The 23,381-nt window shown below is 37.8% G+C and overlaps 1 protein-coding gene across 5 annotated transcripts in view; it reads right to left on the reverse strand.

The window, feature by feature from the left end:
• Positions 1–23,381, reverse strand: part of ARHGAP24 (Rho GTPase activating protein 24) — a 621,697-nt gene that overhangs the window by 475,334 nt on the left and 122,982 nt on the right. For 2 of the 5 annotated variants that reach the window (XM_061145603.1, XM_061145604.1), the window contains exon 2: positions 17,199–17,298. The exons of the other annotated variants lie outside the window; for them this stretch is intronic. In XM_061145603.1, coding sequence (XP_061001586.1) covers positions 17,199–17,208 — 10 coding nt within the window. In that variant the 5' untranslated portion in view covers positions 17,209–17,298. The remainder of the gene's footprint in view (positions 1–17,198; positions 17,299–23,381) is intronic. 5 annotated transcript variants of the gene reach the window in all.

Genomic DNA, 23,381 nt, shown 5'->3' on the forward strand with positions numbered 1-23,381 from the left:
GTATTTTAAAAGGTATAAGATAAAAAAAAGGTATAAGATGTCTTCGATTTATTTTCAAACAATTCAGAAATAATCATAAACACACACACATATATATATGTGTATGTATATATACACACACACACACACATACAGAAAGAGAGAATGATAAATGAAACAGAATGTAAACAGTTAGTGACAGGTTTAAGAGTGTTAGGAATTCCTAGTACTATGCTTATAACTTTTCTGTAAATGCGAAAGTATATCAAAACAAAAAGTTATACAACCCATATGCCTTACTGAGTGCTGACTCAAAACAGGAGCAGATTTTTTTTCTTCACTGGATCACCATGAGTAAGTTTCAAGTATGCTGCTGTAATTGAAAACGCATCACACTAGAACTTAGTAAACATGTCTTTGAAATCACATAGCTACCTGACCTTGAGAAAGACATTTGATTTTCTCGGCCTCAGTCCTCTAAGCCCCCAAATAAAGACATTGAATGAACCATTCAGTATCTAAGATTTCTTCTATTAATACAATGTTGTGGGTCTTAGAAATGGTCTTTTGACAGCACTGTACTTCTAAAGGTAACAGGATTACTAGGAAAATTGTTCCAGTTCATTTACCGCTAAGACTTCTAAATGAAAAAAGACAGTAGAGTAGAACTCTTGTTCTATTCCTGGCCCTCTATATTGAATTGTTATACATTTTAGCATTGTATCATTTGATTTTTTGAAAATGGCATACCTTAATTTAGAAGACTATAAAAACAACTACCACTGAAATATATATGATATTTTCTCTGCTTTTTATAGAAATATGATTTGACTTGTTTATTAAACAATATATAGAATGAAAGTGAAAGTCACTCAGTTGTGTCTGACTCTTTGTGACCCCATGGACTATGCAGTCCATGGAATTCTCCAAGCCAGAATACTGGAGTGGGTAACCTTTCCCTTCTTCAGGGGATCTTATCAAACCAGGGATTGACCCCAGGTCTCCAGCATTGTAGGTGGACTCTTTACCAGCTGAGCCACCAGGGAAGCCCAAACAATAAATAGCGTTTACTATATGCTGATTATTCTAAGTGATATATGTGTACATATATATGTGTATGTATGTATACACTTATTTAATCCTCACAACAGTTCCGTGAAGTATGATTATTATTTCTACTTTACTGATAGGGAACCTAAAGTACTAAAAAGTACCTACAATTCTACTGCTAATGAGTGGCTCTTTGAAAACAGCCATGCAATCAAACCTAGGCAGTGTGGCTGTAGATTGTATCTTAATCACAATTCTATATGGGCTGAAATATTACATAAAATAAATTTTACAAATTTTACATAAAATATTACATAAAAATAAACTCTAGCATAGAATAGTATATATATTTTAAAAATTCCATGAAAAAAATTGATCTGAGTCATAAAACTTTGTCATAAGAATAAACACACATATGTGTATGTATAAAATATATACACAAATTATGTTCTTCAATTATATACATAAACGTCTATCTAAATAGATGAAGACTTATTTTCCAGATTTATCAGTAATGTATTTTTACCTTGATAATTATGCACAGATGTTTCATTTTGAATTAGAATTCTTTTTTTTTTAATTTTTTTAATTTTTTTAATTTTTTTTTATTTTTATTATTATTATTATTTTTTTTCCAGTGGGTTTTGACATACATTGATATGAATCAGCCATGGATTTACATGTATTCCCAATCCCGATCCCCCCTCCCACCTCCCTCTCCACCCGATTCCTCTGGGTCTTCCCAGTGCACCAGGCCGGAGCACTTGTCTCATGCATCCCACCTGGGCTGGTGATCTGTTTCACCATAGATAGTATACATGCTGTTCTTTTGAAACATCCCACCCTCACATTCTCCCACAAAGTTCAAAACTCTGTTCTGTATTTCTGTGTCTCTTTTTCTGTTCTGCATATAGGGTTATCGTTATCACCTTTCTAAATTCCATATATATGTGTTAGTATGCTGTAATTCTAATAACTTGGCAGACACTTCCATGTGAATTTCTTGCCACATTGACTTGTTGCTCTTTCCCCTTTAGCAGATTGAAGACAGTCAACTGAAACCCTGAGAAGTTACAGGTTGTCTGCTCTTTGCAGAGGGCCGGAAATAAAGATGCCCCGCCTTGCTCAGCACACTCTTAACCCAGGGGAACAAAGAATGAGGCCTGTGTGCTTGGTCCTTCATGAGAAAATCAACAGTGAAAAGGACAAGTTACTTTTTGCTTTATAAAAAAGAAACTATGGAGCACTGTGTCATTTCAGTTGGAAAAGTACAAAGTTAAGTCCTAAGGATTTTATTACAGCTTGACTAACATCTACCGCCTCACTCCAGGTGCCAATATCTGTAGTCACCTGCTTAGCTCAGTAAGGCTCCCCCAGATGCTGGAAAATTACTCATGCAGATCCCAAATTCACCTTTCATGAGATCTAGGGTAGGGGAAAATGCAAAGCTGAATAACTCAAGCAAGGGTACATTTAAATGGCAATGGAATGAACTGAGAGAGAAAGCCAGGGAGTGACAACAGTAAGGACTGGAACCCATAATGATTTAACATGTCTGACACATTGCCTTGCAAAAAATACTAATAATCACTTATATTTATATATAAGGCTTCTCATAAATTCCATATAATCTGAAATTCATACTTTTTAAAATGTTTTTAATATGGACCATTTTAAAGTCTCAATTGAATTTTTTACAGTAGCGCTTCTGCTTCATGTTTTAGTTTTTTGGCTGTGTGGCATTTGGGGTCTTAGTTCCCTGGCCAGGAATTGAACCTGCACTCTCTGCATTGGAAGGTAAAGTCTTAACCACTGGACCGCCAGAGAAGTCCTTTCCATAGATTCTTTATAGTCCATATAATTCCATATAATCCCTGACAAAATCATTAAAATGTAGAGCTGACGTTCATACAATATATAGGATCCAAACGGCTAAGGTGACTTGCTTAAGCCATAAACGTAGCAAATCTGGGAGAGAAAATGAAAGTCATTTAGCCGTGTCCAAAGTTTTGTGACCCCATGGACTGTAGCCCACCACACTCCTCTGTCCATGGAATTCTCCAGGCAAGAATACTGGAGTGGGTAGCCAACCCTTTCTCCAGGGAATCTTCCTGACCCAGGGGTCAAACCTTGGGTCTAGATTCTTTACCACCTGAGCCACTAGGGAGCTTAGCAAGTATCTGAGCAGATATTATTTCACTCTGGATCCTAAGGATGTTCTCTTTTCCTTTTTTCTCCCAACGGACTTCAGTGCTTCCTACTAACACCATCGCCTTATACAGACCACAGCGTATACTTACTAGCTTTCCTCAAAACTGAAGGGAAAAACACAGCAATAACAGAACAAGGAGTGAAATATTTATTTCATCATAATAATATATATTTATATTATATTATATAATATATTATTATAATATATTAAATAAATATTTATTACATCATAGTTTGTGTGTGTGTGTTATTTGCTTAGCCGTGTCCAACTCTTTGCAACACCATGGACTATACCCTGCCAGCTCCTCTGTCCATGGAATTCTCCAGGCAAGAATACTGGAGTGGATTGCCATTTCCTTCTCCAGGGGATCCTTCTGACCCAAGGATCAAACCCAGGTTTCCTGCATTGCAGGCAGATTCTTTACTGCCTGAGCCAGGGAAGTTCCATCATAGTTTAAAATTGTATAAGATAAAATTAGCAGACTATTGAGGAAATAGTCTAACAGTATTGACTTTTCATTGATCTGCTTTAGGATTTCAGAATTTAAACATAAAAAGGAGACATTACGTGAAGAGTCACTTATAAAAATTCAAGTATTAGCACAACTTCAATTACAATCAGGGTAAGAAGAAAAATGAAACATGCTTTAAGGACTGCAGAAAAATTCTGCCTTCCAATATGGTTATGAAATGTAACACTTGAGGCAAAACACTCTCCGACATAAATCACAGCAAGATCCTCTATGACCCACCTCCCAGAATATTGGAAATAAAAGCAAAACTAAACAAATGGGACCTAATGAAACTTAAAAGCTTTTGCACTACAAAGGAAACTATAAGTAAGGTGAAAAGACAGCCCTCAGATTGGGAGAAAATAATAGCAAATGAAGAAACAGACAAAGGATTAATCTCAAAAATATACAAGCAACTCCTGCAGCTCAATTCCAGAAAAATAAATGACCCAATCAAAAAATGGGCCAAAGAACTAAACAGACATTTCTCCAAAGAAGACATACAGATGGCTAACAAACACATGAAAAGATGCTCAACATCACTCATTATTAGAGAAATGCAAATCAAAACCACAATGAGTTACCATTACACGCCAGTCAGGATGGCTGCTATCCAAAAGTCTACAAGCAATAAATGCTGGAGAGGGTGTGGAGAAAAGGGAACCCTCTTACACTGTTGGTGGGAATGCAAACTAGTACAGCCGCTATGGAAAACAGTGTGGAGATTTCTTAAAAAACTGGAAATAGAACTGCCATATGACCCAGCAATCCCACTTCTGGGCATACACACTGAGGAAACCAGATCTGAAAGAGACACATGCACCCCAATGTTCATCGCAGCACTGTTTATAATAGCCAGGACATGGAAGCAACCTAGATGCCCATCAGCAGATGAATGGATAAGGAAGCTGTGGTACATATACACCATGGAATATTACTCAGCCATTAAAAAGAATTCCTTTGAACCAGTCCTAATGAGATGGATGAAGCTGGAGCCCATTATACAGAGTGAAGTAAGCCAGAAAGATAAAGAACATTACAGCATACTAACACATATATATGGAATTTAGAAAGATGGTAACGATAACCCTATATGCAAAACAGAAAAAGAGACACAGATGTACAGAACAGACTTTTGAACTTTGTGGGAGAATGTGAGGGTGGGATATTTCAAAAGAACAGCATGTATACTATCTATGGTGCAACAGATCACCAGCCCAGGTGGGATGCATGAGACAAGTGCTCGGGCCTGGTGCACTGGGAAGACCCAGAGGAATCGGGTGGAGAGGGAGGTGGGAGGGGGGATCGGGATTGGGAATACATGTAAATCCATGGCTGATTCATATCAATGTATGACAAAACCCACTGGAAAAGAAAAAATAATAATAATAAAAATAAATAAAAAAAAAATTAAAAAAAAAAAAAAAGAAATGTAACACTTGGGTTAATTAAATATGAAGTCTAGTAATATCTTTTATAACAAGGACAGATGGTCAATTTCCAATTAATTAGAAAATAATCTTATTAATACTTATCATCAAAACTATAATAAACACAATTCAGTCTTGCTTTGAGATTCAGAAGCCATTCAGAATCTTGTAATAGTATAAAGGTCAGTTTTATCATTAATAGATCACTAAATAATCCAGATTCAGTATCATTTTCTCCTGCCCAGCTAAAGAAGTGAAAAGTGAAAGTGTCAGTCACCCAGTCATATCCAACTCTTTGTGACCACATGGACTGCAGCCCTCTAGGCAGCTCTGTCCATGATATTCTCCAGGCAAGAATACTTGAGTGGGTTGCCATGCTCTCCTCCAGCAGATCTTCCCACCCCAGGGATCGAACCCAAGTCTCACATCTCCTGCATTAGCAGGTGGGTTCTTTATCACTAGCACCACCTGGGAAGCCCTTACCAGCTAAACTAATAATAGTTAACAACAGTATTCTTTTTGTTTCCACAACTAGAAGATCCTTTTTTCCTAGCCTCCTCATTCTCTTTATTCCAACTAGCTTAGTTCTACCCTCACTACCACCTCTTTGCCTCACATCTATATGGCTTCATTCTAAACTCTAGTTTAGTTTGATGCTTCTAAGGACTTTCTCTCAGTGCTACTATCAGACTGGTCATTCTTAAACATGTATTTTATATAGTCCAGAACCTTCAATTGCTTCCAATTGTATGGCATATTATGTTTAAATTTAACCTCATTTTCAAAGTATCATAATCTATCCCATTTTACCTTTCCGATTTATTGTTCACTACCCCTCAATAAGCACTCTATGAAACAGTTATCCAAATCTGTGACTCAACACACTCACACAGTGCTTATTCTTACCTCCTCCTTCTTGGAATTTACTGCAACTAAAATAATCTTTCTTCTTCATCAACACAACAGCAAACACATAATTCTTACTATGCACCAGGTGATATAACAAGTGTATCACACTTGTTGGCTTATGTAATTCTCACAATAACCTTGCAAAATGGATACCATTGTTATTATCTTCATATTACAGAAAGTATAAAGCAATCAAGGAACTCAAGCAAGGTCACAAAGCTATTATAGTAGAGTAACAATTCAAACCAGGCAGTCTGGTTCCAGATTTTACCCTCAACCACTATCTATATACTTTTAGATTACTAATTAATAAATGCACTCATTGTCAGTGAAATAACTAGTTACTAATTATTTCACATATGCTACTCTTATCTCTTTCATTATGAAATTATACCAAGAATTTTTTTCAAAGGGCTCCTTAATATAAGATATACATTGAGCTCCAAACATGTGTTTCTAAGGGAAATCATTTTAATCAAAGAATCAAGGCAAAGACCTAAGAATTTATGGTCAGTCAGAATATATAGAACTACAAATACTGTCATCAACAGTCCTCTGAATCAGGACTTGTCTGGCAAGAGTACTGAGAGGTTGGAGGCTGGAACATGGGCTGGGCAGCAGCTGCTTGGGGGGTTCTACATTGGAGAGAATGCAGGTCAGCTTTCTGCTTGTATGAAAGCCTAGTGATTCAGGAAAACATGCCTTGAAGCTCCAGTTGCCAAACAAGTACACTTATTGGGATTGTAGGTTGTAAATTAATAAAAATAGGAACATGTCCTAGAGATGCTCTTACTTTTTCTTCACATAACATTGAGAAAACATAAATAACCCATGTTAAATTATCATTGATTAATATAGCAGGGTGGATAGCACCCCAATAACCCCTCAAAACTTTGTAGGGCCATGAGTGACTGCTCAGGCCGATGACCGGAAGGAAGAGTTAAGTCTGGACAATGCTGGGAAACAACAGAGTCACTTCCCTTACTTTCAAATGAAGCATACAACTTTTTGAAATAAAAGAGAAAATTCTTATTCATAGTTACATATAAAATGCCAAGATGAGACACTTGAGTAGAGCTCTAGTATGCTTTTTTTTCCTAAAAGGTCAATAGGTCAGGTTTCTATACTTTGAAGATTAGAGACTCATTCTTCAAGGTCTAGCTCAAGTATCAACCCACATGTAAGATTTTCTTCTGCATAATTAATCACTGCTTCTTCTGTATTATAATAGCATTTTATAAATATCTCTATTGGGTTACATATAATGACTGTTTAGGAAAGGTGTGGACTTTGACTTTCTAGACTACCAACCCAAATGTGCATCAACAAATTAACAGATAAGCAAATTTGATATAATCATGCAATTAGTACAACTCAGCAATAAAAAATACTAAATATTAACTTGTAAAACAACATAGGTAATTCTAAAAAACATTAAGCTAAAGAAACAGTGGAAGATTTTAATTTCTTGGGCTCCAAAATCACTGCGGATGGTGACTGCAGCCACAAAATCAAAAGACATTTGGTCCTTGAGAGAAAAGCTATGACAAACTTGGCGTATTAAAAAGCAGAGACATTTGCCGACAAAGGTCTGTATTCTCAAAGCTGTTTTTTCCAGTACTCGTGTATGGATGTGGGAGCTGGACCATACAAAAGGTTTAAAGTGAAAGTCTTTCAGTCCATGGACTGTAGCCTGCCAGGCTCCTGTCTCCATGGGATTCTCAAAGCAAAAATACTGGAATGGGTTGCCATGCCCTTCTCCAAGGGATCTTCCCAACCCAGAGATAGAACCCAGGTCCCCTGCATTGCAGGCAGATTCTTCACCATTTTAGCTACTTGGGAAGCCCCACCAAAGAATTGATGCTTTTGAACTGTGATGCTGGAGAAGACTCTTTAAGAGTCCCTTGGAAATCAAGGAGATTAAACCAGTCAGTCTTAAAGGACATCAGCCCTGTATATTCATTGGAAGGACTGAAGCTGAAGCTGAAGCTGAAGCTCCAATACTTTGGCCACCTGGTGTGAAGAGCTGACTCATCAGAAAAGACCCTGATGCTGGGAAAGATTGAAGGCAGAAGGAGAAGGGGACAACAGAGAATGAGATGGCTGGATGGCATCACTGACTCAATTGATGTGAGTTTGAGCAAACTCTGGTAGATGGTGAAGGACAGGGAAGCCTGGGGTTCTGCAGTCCATAAGGTCACAAAACGTTAGACACAACTTAGATAACAACAACAAAGAAACCAGACACAAAAGAATAAATCCTAATGTCGAAAACTGTGAAGGATCTGAGATGTTACTCAATGTGTCAGCTCATAAGTCTCAGGCAGGCTGGCAGAAGACACAGACTCTTGGGTCACAGACAAAGGACTCGGCTACCCACAGTGATAGGAATATCTAGAATACAACATCTGCCCAAACAGTGGGTTGTATTACAGGAGATGAACCTGGGAGATTTAGGAGCCTGCATCTATTTTAGTGGACAGTTAAGCCACCTGATTTTGCCACAGGGAGACACATTATCTCTACTGCACTGCACAATAACAAATTTTGCCCTTTTTTCGGAAGAATGGTCTTCCCAGGTGGTTCAGTGGTAAATAATCCACGGGAGGAGCCAAGATGGCGGAGGAGTAGGACGGGGAGACCCCTTTCTCTCCTACAAATTCATCAAACGAATAACTGAACGCAGAGTAAACTTCGCAAAACAACTTCTGATCGCTAGCTGAGGTCATCAGGTGTCCAGAAAAGCAGCCCATTGTCTTCGAAAGGAGGTAGGACAAAATATAAAAGATAAAAAGTGAGACAAAAGAGCTAAGGACGGAGATTCGTCCCGGGAAGGGAGTCTTAGGCGGCATTGCTTGGGGTAGGGTCCGGGCCTGAGTGCCCTGAGGACAATCGGAGGAAGCTTCTGTGAGTTGCCAACTTGAACTGTGGGAGACCAAAAGAGAGAGAGTAAATTAACCGGCCCGAACACACTGCCGGCGGTTCGCAGAACAAAGAGACCGAGAAAGTCCAGAGAAGAGCTCGCAGGCTGCGGACCGGCCCAGCCCCGCCGGAGGCAGGAGGCAGGGGGGAGGGGAAGGTCGCGGCGACACACAGGGCGCAGGCACCCGACCGGCGCGGGCGGGGACTGGGGCTGGGGACGCGGAGGGCAGAAGGCGCGCGCACCCGACTGGCGCCAGCGGAAACTGAGACTGGGTCCGCGGAGGGGAGGGGGCGTGCCACACCTGGGGAGAGTGCGCCCACCAAGCCCCTGGCTGCCTGGACCGCTCTGACGGGGAAGGCACAGAGAGCAGGCGCAGCTTTTCCTTCCGCGCTTTTGTGGAACACCCGAGGTCTGGAACCTCGCGCAGTGCGGGGCGCGCTCCATAGAGAACAGCCGTGAGCCTGAGCAGCGCAGACGGAGAAAGCAGCGCCAGCCCCTCCCGGCAGCGCCGGCCCCTCCCCGCGGCGCCGGCCCCTCCCCGCGGAGCGACGGAACTAGCTACCTGAATAAGAGTCCACCTCCGCCCGCCTGAGTCAGGGCGGAAATGAGGCTCTGAAGAGACCGGCAAACAGAAGCCAAATAAACAAAGGGAACCGCTTCAGAAGGGACTGGTGCAACAGATTAAAATCCCTGTAGAAAACACCGACTACACCGGAAGGGGCCTGTAGATATTGAGAAGCGTAAGCTGGAACGAGGAGCTATCTGAAACTGAGCCGAACCCACACTGACCACAACAGCTCCAGAGAAACTCCTAGATATAATTTTACTTTTTTCTTTTTTTTTCTTTTTTATTTTTTCTCTTTTATTTTCCTTTAAAATTCCCTATTACTCCCCCATTACTCCTTAACTTTCATTTCCATAGATTTTTACGATTTTTTTAATTAGGGAAAAAAAAAATTTTTTTTTTCTTTCTTCTTTTTTTTTCTTTTTTTCTTTTTCTTTTTTTTCTTTCTTCATCTTTTTTTTTCTTTCCTTTTTCTCTTCTATTTTCTATTTTTCTTTTTCTCTTATTTCTTTTAAAGTCCTCTAGTACTCCTCTACTACTCCTTAATTTTCATTTTCAATACACTATAACCTTACAAAAAAAAAAGAAAAGAAGAGAAGCCCTATTTTTAAACCAAAGATTATTCTCTCCCAATCTTGACTCTCTGTTTTCTACGTCAGAACACCTCTATTTCCTCCTTTCCCCTTCTCTTCCCAATCCAATTCTGTGAATCTTTGTAGGTGACTGGGCTACGGAGAACACTCTGGGAACAGACAGCTGCGTAGATCTGTCTCTCTCCTCTTGAGTCCCCCTTTTTCTCCTCCTGCTCATCTCTATCTCCCTCCTCCCTCTCCTCTTCTTCATGTAACTCTGTGAACCCCTCTGGGTGTCCCTAATGGGGGAGAATCTTTTCGCCATTAACCTAGAAGTTTTCTTATCAGTGTTGTATAGTTGGAGAAGTCCTGAGACTACAGGAAGAATAAAACTGAAATCCAGAGGCAGGAGACTTAAGCCCAAAACCTGAGAACAACAGAAAACTCCTGACTACAAGGAACTTTAAGTAATAAGTGACTGTCCAAAAGCCTCCATACCTACACTGAAACCAACCACCACCCAGGAACCAGTAAGTTTTAGAGCAAGACATACCATGCAAATTCTCCAGCAATGCAGGAACATAGCCCTGAACGTCAACATACAGGCTGCCCAAGGTCACATCTAACACATAGACCCATCTCAAAATTCATTACTGGGCACTCCATTGCTCTCCATAGAGAAGAAATCAAGTTCCATGCACCAGAACACTGACGCAAGCTTCCCTAACCAGGAAACCTTGACAAGCCAATCGTCTAACCCCACCCACTGGGTAAATCCTCCACAATAAAAAGGAACCACAGACCTCCAGAATACAGAAAGCCCACTCCAGACACAGCAATCTAAACAAGATGAAAAGGCAAAGAAATACCCAACAGGTAAAGGAACATGAAAAATGCCCACCAAGTCAAACAAAAGACGAGGAGATAGGGAATCTACCTGAAAAAGAATTTAGAATAATGATAATAAAAATGATCCAAAATCTTGAAAACGAAATGGAGTTACAGATAAATAGCCTGGAAACAAAGATTGAAAAGATACAAGAAATGTTTAATAAAGACCTAGAAGAAATAAAAAAGAGTCAATTAAAAATGAATAATGCAATGAATGAGATCAAAAACACTTTGGAATGAACCAAGAGTAGAATAACGGAGGCAGAAGATAGGATAAGTGAGGTAGAAGATAAAATGGTGGAAATAAATGAAGCAGAGAGGAAAAAAGAAAAAAGGATCAAAAGAAATGAAAACAACCTCAGGGACCTCTGGGACAATGTGAAACGCCCCAACATTTGAATCATAGGAGTTCCAGAAGAAGAAGACAAAAAGAAAGGCCATGAGAAAATACTCGAGGAGATAATAGCTGAAAACTTCCCTAAAATGGGGAAGGAAATAGCCACCCAAGTCCAAGAAACCCAGAGAGTCCCAAACAGGATAAACCCAAGGCGAAACACCCCAAGACACATATTAATCAAATTAACAAAGATCAAACACAAAGAACAAATATTAAAAGCAGCAAGGGAGAAACAACAAATAACACACAAAGGGATTCCCATAAGGATAACAGCTGATCTATCAATAGAAACCCTCCAGGCCAGAAGGGAATGGCAGGACGTACTAAAAGTAATGAAAGAGAATAACCTACAACCTAGATTACTGTATCCAGCAAGGATCTCATTCAGATATGAAGGAGAATTCAAAAGCTTTACAGATAAGCAAAAGCTGAGAGACTTCTGCACCACCAAACCAGCTCTTCAACAAATGCTAAAGGATCTTCTCTAGACAGGAAATGCAGAAAGGTTGTATAAACGTGAACCCAAAACAACAAAGTAAATGGCAACGGGACCACACCTATCAATAATTACCTTAAATGTAAATGGGTTGAATGCCCCAAACAAAAGACAAAGATTGGCTGAATGGATACAAAAACAAGACCCCTATATATGCTGTCTACAAGAGACCCACCTCAAAACAAGAGACACATACAGACTAAAAGTGAAGGGCTGGAAAAAAATATTTCATGCAAATGGAGACCAAAAGAAAGCAGGAGTCGCAATACTCATATCAGATAAAATAGACTTTCAAATAAAGGATGTGAAAAGAGACAAAGAAGGACACTACATAATGATCAAAGGATCAATCCAAGAAGAAGATATAACAATTATAAATATATATGCACCCAACATAGGAGCACCGCATATGTACGGCAAACACTAACGAGTATGAAAGAGGAAATTAATAGTAACACAATAATAGTGGGAGACTTTAATACCCCACTCACAACTATGGATAGATCAACTAAACAGAAAATTAACAAGGAAACACAAACCTTAAATGACACAAGGGACCAGGTAGACCTAATTGATATCTATAGGACATTTCACCCCAAAACAATCAACTTCACCTTTTTCTCAAGTGCACACGGAACCTTCTCCAGAATAGATTACATCCTGGGCCATAAATCTGGTCTTGGAAAATTCAAAAAAATTGAAATCATTCCAGTCATCTTTTCTGACCACAGTGCAGTAAGATTAGATCTCAATTACAAGAAAAAAATTGTTAAAAATTCAAACATATGGAAGCTAAATAACACGCTTCTGAATAACCAACAAATCATAGAAGAAATCAAAAAAGAAATCAAAATATGTATAGAAATGAATGAAAATGAAAACACAACAACCCAAAACCTATGGGACACTGTAAAAGCAGTGCTAAGGGGAAGGTTCATAGCATTACAGGCTTACATCAAGAAACAAGAAAAAAACCAATAAATAACCTAACTGTACACCTAAAGCAATTAGAGAAGAAAGAAATGAAGAACCCCAGGGTTAGCAGAAGGAAAGAAATCTTAAAAATCAGGGCAGAAATAAATGCAAAAGAAACTAAAGAGACCATAGCAAAAATCAACAAAGCTAAAAGCTGGTTTTTTGAAAAAATAAACAAAATTGACAAACCATTAGCAAGACTCAGTAAGAAACAAAGAGAGAAGAACCAAATTAACAAAATTAGAAATGAAAATGGAGAGATCACAACAGACAACACTGAAATACAAAGGATCATAAGAGACTACTACCAGCAGCTCTATGCCAATAAAATGGACAACTTGGATGAAATGGACAAATTCTTAGAAAAGTATAACTTTCCAAAACTGAACCAGGAAGAAATAGAAGATCTTAACAGACCCATAACAAGCAAGGAAATCGAAACTGTAATCAAAAATCTTCCAGCAAACAAAAGCCCAGGACCAGATGGCTTCACAGCTGAATTCTACCAAAAATTTAGAGAAGAGCTAACACCTATCTTACTCAAACTCTTCCAGAAAATTGCAGAAGAAGGTAAGCTTCCAAACTCATTCTGTGAGGCCACCATCACCCTAATTCCAAAACCAGACAAAGATGCCACAAAAAAAGAAAACTACAGGCCAATATCACTGATGAACATAGATGCAAAAATCCTTAACAAAATTCTAGCAAACAGAATCCAACAACATATTAAAAAAAATCATACACCATGACCAAGTGGGCTTTATCCCAGGAATGCAAGGATTCTTTAATATCCGCAAATCAATCAACGTAATACACCACATTAACAAATTGAAAGATAAAAACCATATGATTATCTCAATAGATGCAGAGAAAGCCTTTGACAAAATTCAACACTCATTTATGATTAAAACTCTCCAAAAAGCAGGAATAGAAGGAACATACCTCAACATAATAAAAGCTATATATGACAAACCCACAGCAAGCATCACCCTCAATGGTGAAAAATTAAAAGCATTTCCCCTGAAATCAGGAACAAGACAAGGGTGCCCACTCTCACCACTACTATTCAACATAGTTTTGGAAGTTTTGGCCACAGCAATCAGAGCAGAAAAAGAAGTAAAAGGAATCCAGATAGGAAAAGAAGAAGTGAAACTCTCACTGTTTGCAGATGACATGATCCTCTACATAGAAAACCCTAAAGACTCTACCAGAAAATTACTAGAGTAATCAATGAATATAGTAAAGTTGCAGGATATAAAATTAACACACAGAAATCCCTTGCATTCCTATATACTAACAATGAAAAAACAGAAAGAGAAATTAAGGAAACAATACCATTCACCATTGCAACAAAAAGAATAAAATACTTAGGAGTATATCTACCTAAAGAAACAAAAGACCTATACATAGAAAACTATAAAACACTGATGAAAGAAATCAAAGAGGACACAAACAGATGGAGAAACATACCGTGTTCATGGATTGGAAGAATCAATATTGTCAAAATGGCTATTCTACCCAAAGCAATCTATAGATTCAATGCAACCCCTATCAAGCTACCAACGGTATTTTTCACAGAACTAGAACAAATAATTTCACAATTTGTATGGAAATACAAAAAACCTCGAATAGCCAAAGTAATCTTGAGAAAGAAGAATGGAACTGGAGGAATCAACCTGCCTGACTTCAGACTCTACTACAAAGCCACAGTCATCAAGACAGTATGGTACTGGCACAAAGACAGAAATATAGATCAATGGAACAGAATAGAAAGCCCAGAGATAAATCCACGAACCTATGGACACCTTATCTTTGACAAAGGAGGCAAGGATATACAATGGAAAAAAGACAACCTCTTTAACAAGTGGTGCTGGGAAAACTGGTCAACCACTTGTAAAAGAATGAAACTAGAACACTTTCTAACACCATACACAAAAATAAACTCAAAATGGATTAAAGATCTAAATGTAAGACCAGAAACTATAAAACTCCTAGAGGAGAACATAGGCAAAACACTCTCCGACATAAATCACAGCAAGATCCTCTATGACCCACCTCCCAGAATATTGGAAATAAAAGCAAAACTAAACAAATGGGACCTAATGAAACTTAAAAGCTTTTGCACTACAAAGGAAACTATAAGTAAGGTGAAAAGACAGCCCTCAGATTGGGAGAAAATAATAGCAAATGAAGAAACAGACAAAGGATTAATCTCAAAAATATAGATGCAACTCCTGCAGCTCAATTCCAGAAAAATAAATGACCCAATCAAAAAATGGGCCAAAGAACTAAACAGACATTTCTCCAAAGAAGACATACAGATGGCTAACAAACACATGAAAAGATGCTCAACATCACTCATTATTAGAGAAATGCAAATCAAAACCACAATGAGGTACCATTACACGCCAGTCAGGATGGCTGCTATCCAAAAGTCTACAAGCAATAAATGCTGGAGGGGGTGTGGAGAAAAGGGAACCCTCTTACACTGTTGGTGGGAATGCAAACTAGTACAGCCGCTATGGAAAACAGTGTGGACATTTCTTAAAAACCTGGAAATAGAACTGCCATATGACCCAGCAATCCCACTTCTGGGCATACACACTGAGGAAACCAGATCTGAAAGAGACACATGCACCCCAATGTTCATTGCAGCACTGTTTATAATAGCCAGGACATGGAAGCAACCTAGATGCCCATCAGCAGATGAATGGATAAGGAAGCTGTGGTACATATACACCATGGAATATTACTCAGCCATTAAAAAGAATTCATTTGAACCAGTCCCAATGAGATGGATGAAACTGGAGCCCCTTATACAGAGTGAAGTAAGCCAGAAAGATAAAGAACATTACAGCATACTAACACATATATATGGAATTTAGAAAGATGGTAATGATAACCCTATATGCAAAACAGAAAAAGAGACACAGAAATACAGAACAGACTTTTGAACTCTGTGGGAGAATGTGAGGGTGGGATATTTCAAAAGAACAGCATGTATACTATCTATGGTGAAACAGATCACCAGCCCAGGTGGGATGCATGAGACAAGTGCTCGGGCCTGGTGCACTGGGAAGACCCAGAGGAATCGGGTGGAGAGGGAGGTGGGAGGGGGGATCGGGATGGGGAATACGTGTAAATCTATGGCTGATTCATATCAATGTGTGACAAAACCCACTGAAATGTTGTGAAGTAATTAGCCTCCAACTAATAAAAAAAAAATAAGATTATAATAATAAAAAAAAAGAAAACAAACAAACAAAAAAAAGAATCCGCCTGTCAATGCAGGAGAAGCTGGTTCACTTGTTAGGTCAAGAAGATCCCCTGGAGAAGGAAATGGCAAACCACTCCAGTATTCTTGCCTGAAAATCCCATGGACAGAGGAGCCTGGTGGACTGCAGCCCATGGGGTCGCAAAAGAGTCGGACATGACTTAGCAACTAAACAACAACAATAACAACATGATTACTAAGATGAAATTAGCCAATTGAATATTCTTAGTAAGTTCTGATAAAGACTGGTTGCACTAAAGTATTTTTTTAATTAGCAATAATGCTTAAAATGGGCCTTGGTGTATACTACATTGTCTTATGTTTATTTGAAATTTCATCATATTAAATTTTTAGAAGCTATTTGATTGTGTCTATTTATAAATACATGTGAATATCAATAAACATTTTTATGCTCATCAAATCAAATCAAATTTGCATTTTTAAAAATAAAATCTTTAACTACTAACATGTTGCTGCAGGTTGGTTTTAATAATGTGACAATTTGTGTTAAGAAAATTTTTGCTAATCATAATTAGGTTGTTTCCATATCATAGACCCAGTTGACTAACTCCTTTAAAAACACAATACTTTTCAAATCAATCTTCAGAATGAAGACAGAAAAATACTTGAAATTTGAAAGTCACAACAACTGTTTATGATTTTCCTTTCACTTAACCAATTACATTGAATGAAAATATCTGTTATCTATTAAGTGGTAATTTAGGCTACCAAAACATAAAAAAAAAAAGTTACAGCTTCAGTTTTCCATATACAAAAGAATTTTCAAAACTTTTTTTAAAAATATATACTATAGTGTAATTTTATAATTTATTTTATAAATGATGACTACTTTTTCAAAGAATATACTAATTTGCTTTAAATAATTCCCTTAACTCACATTAAAGAATCTTTTGAAAATGTTAAGACAGTAGACCTAAGTTATAAAGTGGATTGTTACCTTAGTATATATTTAGTATATATTAAACTGCGAGTTTAATAAAAAGTCTGACTTACGTTTTATCATGTTTTCTGATCAAATATTGTAGTTAAGCATACTAGGTGATGCTAAGAGTTAGTCACAATCCTGAAGAAAGTTTTCCACAATTGTAGATGCCTACAGGTAAACATAGGCAAAAGAAGAGTTTGAAAGCTCAAATAAGCAAAACTTTTTCTAAATCAAGACTCAGCTTACCCTAGAGAATACTTTCAAAATTTAGCAGGAAGAATATTATTTTTTTCCCTAGGGGAATCTCTTGGCTCTATATGGGTTTTTACAGTTGAATTGTTTTTTGCTCACATTCTTTCACACTAAAGTTCTATGTTTTCATTGCTCAAAATAGACACCTTCTGCCCTGGCCTAGAGCCAATAGTCAAAAGAGAAAAAGAAAGAATATTAAAGTATGCATGGCTGGGCATAAGAGTGGGACCTTGAATCAATACTTGATGTGTTTTCCTTGAATTGTGTCTTAGGCTTGATCTTTATCTTACCAACCAGATGGGGAAAACTTCTCAAAGTCAAGGGTTGTGTTTTATAACTTCCTCATGCATAGCCCAGAATTGAACGTGAAGTGGGTACTCAATAGGTGCTAGTCTATTGATTGAAATGCAAATAATTGTTAAAAACAAACTAATTACATAGAGTATCTAAGATAGTAAAGATAATTTTCCTTCTCTGGATTAATTTTTCCTTGAATAAACTGGGAAAGAAATTAAGGCTCTTTCCCCCAAACATGTGCTTGTGGTCATGACCTCCAATACTTTTTATAGTAGAAATGCAGTAAATTCTTGTGGCTTTGAATATTGATTTTTGATAAACCACTGTATAAAATTACCTCGACCTAAATGTTCATAAGATATATATATGTTTTTTTTTACTGAAAACATAAATATTCATGTATTTTTAAAGTATTTATTTTTGTTATAAAAAGGCACTATTTTTCAAATCACATCAGCCAAGTTAATACATTAATGGTAATTTAACATTGACAGTTTTATGAAAAAGGAATTTTTCATCACTCTTCCTCATCTTTCTTCAAAATCTGTAGTTAATATAAGTTCACAAGATGTACCCAAAGTCTTTTATTATAAAGAAATATTGCTTGTCATAGACTGACCACTTATTTATTTGGGAAAATACCTAAAATTTTTGGCATCTGAACATTAAATCTCCTTTGTGATCCAAAGGCCCCATACCTTCTGTTTACCAGTTAAAGCACCAAATTGGCAATCTATTATGATTAGATACTTTGAACAATGAGTAACAAAAAGGTATTTGGAACAGAGTTGAAAACAAAATATAAGGGACCGTTCAAGATATGAGTACATTTTTTTTATATGAGTACATTTTAATCACTATACAGTGTATTTTCAGTGATATGTTACTGTCCAGTCACTCAGTCATGTCTGACTCTTTGTGACCCCATGAACTGCAGCATGCCAGGCTTCCCTGTCCTTCACTATCTCCCGGAGTTTGCTCCAACTCATGCCCACTGAGTCAGTGATGCCATCCAACCATCTCATCCTCTGTTGCCCCCTTCTCCTGCTGCCCTCAATCTTTCCCAGCATCAGGATCTTTTCCAATGAGGAGGCTCTTGGAGTAATTAGTAATTATATCAGTGATATGTAATTATATATAAAGAAAAAAGGTAAGGTCCAATAATATATTCCATCTATAGTTGATATGTGGGCATGGTCTGACTCTTATGTTGAGAATGCTAAGCAAAGATATAATGTAGCATATTATATAATGTATCTTCATGCCCTACACTAGGGATAAATTATAGGGATCTTATGTTAAGGATGAAAACATTGAAATTTCACCCATCTAGAGGTAATACTCTAAGCACCTCAGCCACAAGGACATGGAAACAATCTGTGCCTGAATAAGGCACAGATCATCCAGAAATAAAATAATGTATAGGTGATGCAGTGATCCTTGAGTCTTTATCCATGTAGAGGAAAGTTTCCTCAGGGAGGCATTTGCTAATGTCTCTGATTAGAAAGTTTTAAGTGTTTATAAGACCATATGCCTCTCTTCTGTGGCAGTTGCCACAAATATAATTCTATATTTATTTGTGAGGCTCCCTCATTAATATTTATTCATCTGAGTAGACTCTATGTTCTCTGAGAATACCAGGTCCTTTTTTTGTGTGGGGGTAGGGTCATAATTATATCACTTCAATGGGTGCTATGCCTAGCACACGAGACAGTCAATAAATACTCTCGAATTTGTTGAATGAATTAAACAGAGGTGAACACTGAACACTAGAGATGTAACCTAAGTCAGGGTATTTGTTGTCACAATTCACATTAATAAGAGACACAAGCAATCACCAGCTGGCAAGACTGAAAACAGAGCCCTTCATGTTTTCAACATTTCAGAGGTGAGCAATGGAGAATGTATGGAAGAGATGGCTAAGGAACCGTCTGAACCATCAGTGTTTAGGACGGGGTGAAGGGAATGGGAGAGAAAAAAAAAAAAAACTGTAAGAATGAGTGATGTATCGAGAGAAGCATCAAGGCTAGGTAGGTGGGAAACTGAAGCAGCAGCATCAAGTTTGGAGATCAGGTGACGACAGGGTTTAAGCAGAAAGAGTTTCAGAGTGTTAGAGATGGAATTAAAGCAGAAATGGGAGAAATGGAGGCACTGAGTATGAGCTAACAAGTTTACTTTTCCAAGAAAGTCAACAGTGAAGAAAATAGAGAAATAATGCCACAATTTAGGGATGGCAGCTTTTCAAACTTCATGAGGGACCAAGAAACATGTTCATAGACATACATATGTACATCAAACTGCATCATAGAAATTTTGTGCAAACTCTGTCTTAGTCTTTTGTGGGGTGGGGATAAGGGAGTTTGTGAAGAATTCAATGGGCATAAGGAAGTGCTATGTGATTCAGACCTGACAACATCCTGCTTAGGAACTCATTATTCTCCATTACAAATCACATCCCTTCTGAGTTTTTATGGGCTCCTTTGTTTTAATCATCACTGGGACTGTTGATGAGGTAATCTGCAGACTCATTTCTGCCTTAAATCGCCTGAGCCCTTTCTAACTTACATTCGTTTTGTGTGCTAAGAATAACATGATAATTGCCAATTTCTATATTGTTATGTATTTACCATATAGCCAACTCCCTTATTTCAATTAGTAGTGTTAAATTTATTGACCTGGATGCATGTTCTTCATACACAAGTAGGATATTTTGTGTTGTTTTACAATAGTGAGGACTAATTCTGGATATAATGGCCATTTTTTTCTTTCAGTCTTTTACTTTTAACTTCTTTCCCTTTAACAGAAAGGTGTAATTTATTTACCACCTATTAAAAAGTAGGACAAAGGAAGCTACACACATAATATAGCTTTGTGCCTCTAACATCAATGAAAAAACTATCAGCTAAATTTGAGGCATTTTATAATTATATTTTGATGTCACATACATCTGATTGGCAACTGGAGACTTTGTATGATACAAATAACCTTATGCATAACTAGGCATTAGCATGATATGGGGACTAGCTACTATGCTCTCCATTTCATTCAACTAATCCAGGGTTTTCAGAAGTCACTAATTTCACCCTCCGTCTTCTAACCCTCACATGTTTCCATCCACTTTAATCTTTTCCAACTACCTTCTCTCCCAGTAAACAGACCAACATACTCGACCTGTAACCAGGCAAATCTGTCACTACCACACTGGCCACTTTTGCTATCTCAACTACATCCTTCTGTTAGAGGATGTGGAAAGACAGTAGACCTTAGTGGTCCAACAGACAGATCTGGATGAAAAGCCCAGCCCAGCTACTTCCTAGCTCTGCAAACTCCAGGCAGTTACTGACAATAACCAACTATGAATAACTTAGAGAATGATATTAATTATTCATAACTTAAGGAAGCTATTTACAAACACCAAATTTGTTGATTATTGTGTTATTTGCATAAAACTGGCTGTGCAAGAATACTGGAGTGGGTTGCCATGCCCTTCGGCAGGGGATCTTCCTGACCTAGGAATCAAACCCCAGTCTCCCACACTGCAGGCAGATTTTTTACCATCTGAGCCACCAGGGAAGCCTCCAAACTGGATATATCCAGAGCCAAGTGAAGAGACGACACTCAATAATCCTTACTTGTCACCCTTTCCCTCGTGTCTTTTTCAAGTCGTCACAAATCTACCTGTCCTTGTCGGTAACGCTTTTCATTTCTATGTATAATTTTTATATCTAATATATAAGACACATGCTGTGTGTTGAGTCTCTCACTGGTGTCCAACTCTGCAACCCCTTGGACTGTAGTCTGTCAGGCTCCTCTGTCCATGGGATTTCCCAGGCAGGAATACTGGAGTGGGTTGCCATTTTCTACTCCAGGGGATCTTCCCGACCCAGGGATCAAAACTGCGTCTCCTGCATCTTCTGTATTGGCAGGCAGATTCTTTACTACTGGGCCACCTAGTATATACAGACACATCAGTTGTAAGCTTCATTCTAGTGTTACTGCTTCATAGGCATCCCCACCCTAGTTCTGTTTGCCTCAGCTCATTCCACTCACTTATTCCCATCTCCAGGACTTGCAGATTTCTCATTCTCATTTCTCATTGAGCTCTCATGCACACCCTGAGCCAAGCTGAGTAATGTCTAGGTAAAAGCATCTCAGCTAAGGTTATAATGTTCCTGTGAGTCCTCTCTGTCTTGGGAAGAGAATAACTTAACATAAGCTAATTATTTAGTTAAAATCTTTCTCAGAGTTTTAAACTAGTGATTATCATAGTGTGTTCTCTGGAGAAGGGAAAGGCTACCCACTCCAGTATTCTGGCCTGGAGAATTCCATGGACTGTATAGCCCATGGGGTTGCAAAGAGTCAAACACGACTGAGTGACTTTCACTCACTATAATGTGTTCTAGCGCATTTAATAGGGTTTCACTGTATTTGAGTGTGCACTGATTTTATAGTTGCAATATTTATAATCACATAATAACCATATCCACAAAAGCACAAAATCTGCTAATGAGTGCATCTTTATGTTTGGCATTTGACAACTGAGACTGAGGTTGAAAGGTATATTTCAGATTCTATAAATAGCACCCTAGATACAAAGGTACATTCTACCCCTACCTGTGAGACAGGATACCCCTTTTTCTATGCTGTAAATCATGCAGAACACTTTTACCTATAAAGCTAATTAGGCACTGAAAACCACATTCTCCAAGGTGTAAACAGGAGAGAGTTCATTTTAGAGAATATTTTCATTCAGACTTTAATTACTAAATGCATATTCCATAAAATAGACAATACAATGCAACTTTACTGCCAGAACAATGTAAATTTAAGATCAAAAATAAAAATAATTAAAAGGAAGATGTAGGAAAAACACTGACTATATTTCAATAAAGTATATACTTACCTAGCTCGAAAACTAGGACAAAATTAACAGTTAAAACAGTCACAACAAAAGAACAGGGTTAATATGGAAGTTAATTAACTTCCCTCCCTCAAGAAGAGAGTTAATATGGAAGTTTTTTGACCAATAGGAAACATCTCATTTGAGAACTAATACTATAAGCCTACTCACAAACATGTCTAGTAGCTACTATTTCTAACTCTCTACTAAACACTCCTGCTATATATTTTATCTCAGATGGTTACAACATTTTTTAGACTTTTATAACCTCTCACATATCGAAAGTGAAACACAAAACCATGACCTTGAAGGTGACTTTGTTTCAGGTGTCACCCCATGCTCATAGCAGAGAGGTTTCCTCTCCCAAGTCAATGCTTTTGTTGACAGGACTGGCTTTTGTCTATTGAGAGCTGCCACTGATCGGTGACTAGAATGGACTCAGGAACTCAGAAGTTTTCCATCACTGACAGTGAAAAATATAAAAATAGCATCATACACTAAGGATTTGTTGAGGCTTCCTAGCAGTGACAGGATTACAGTGGTCATAGCACAGTTTTGTTTTGTTTTTTCATACAGCAAGGCCAGGAAATGGCAGAACATTCATAGAAATTAATATGCCAGTAAGAATAACTGTTGTCAGATGCTAACTGATATTCAAATGTTCACAGTATTTGTAGTTTCTCTTTTCAATGACAATAAAACATTTGGAATAAATATTTTTCAGTCTTTCATAGAGAGACTAAATTCTGCAGGGTCAAATTGTAGATAAAGGATGTTTTTATAATCCCAAATATATTCTCCA

Source organism: Dama dama, chromosome 6, assembly GCF_033118175.1.
Source record: "Dama dama isolate Ldn47 chromosome 6, ASM3311817v1, whole genome shotgun sequence".
Lineage (NCBI taxonomy): Eukaryota > Metazoa > Chordata > Mammalia > Artiodactyla > Cervidae > Dama > Dama dama.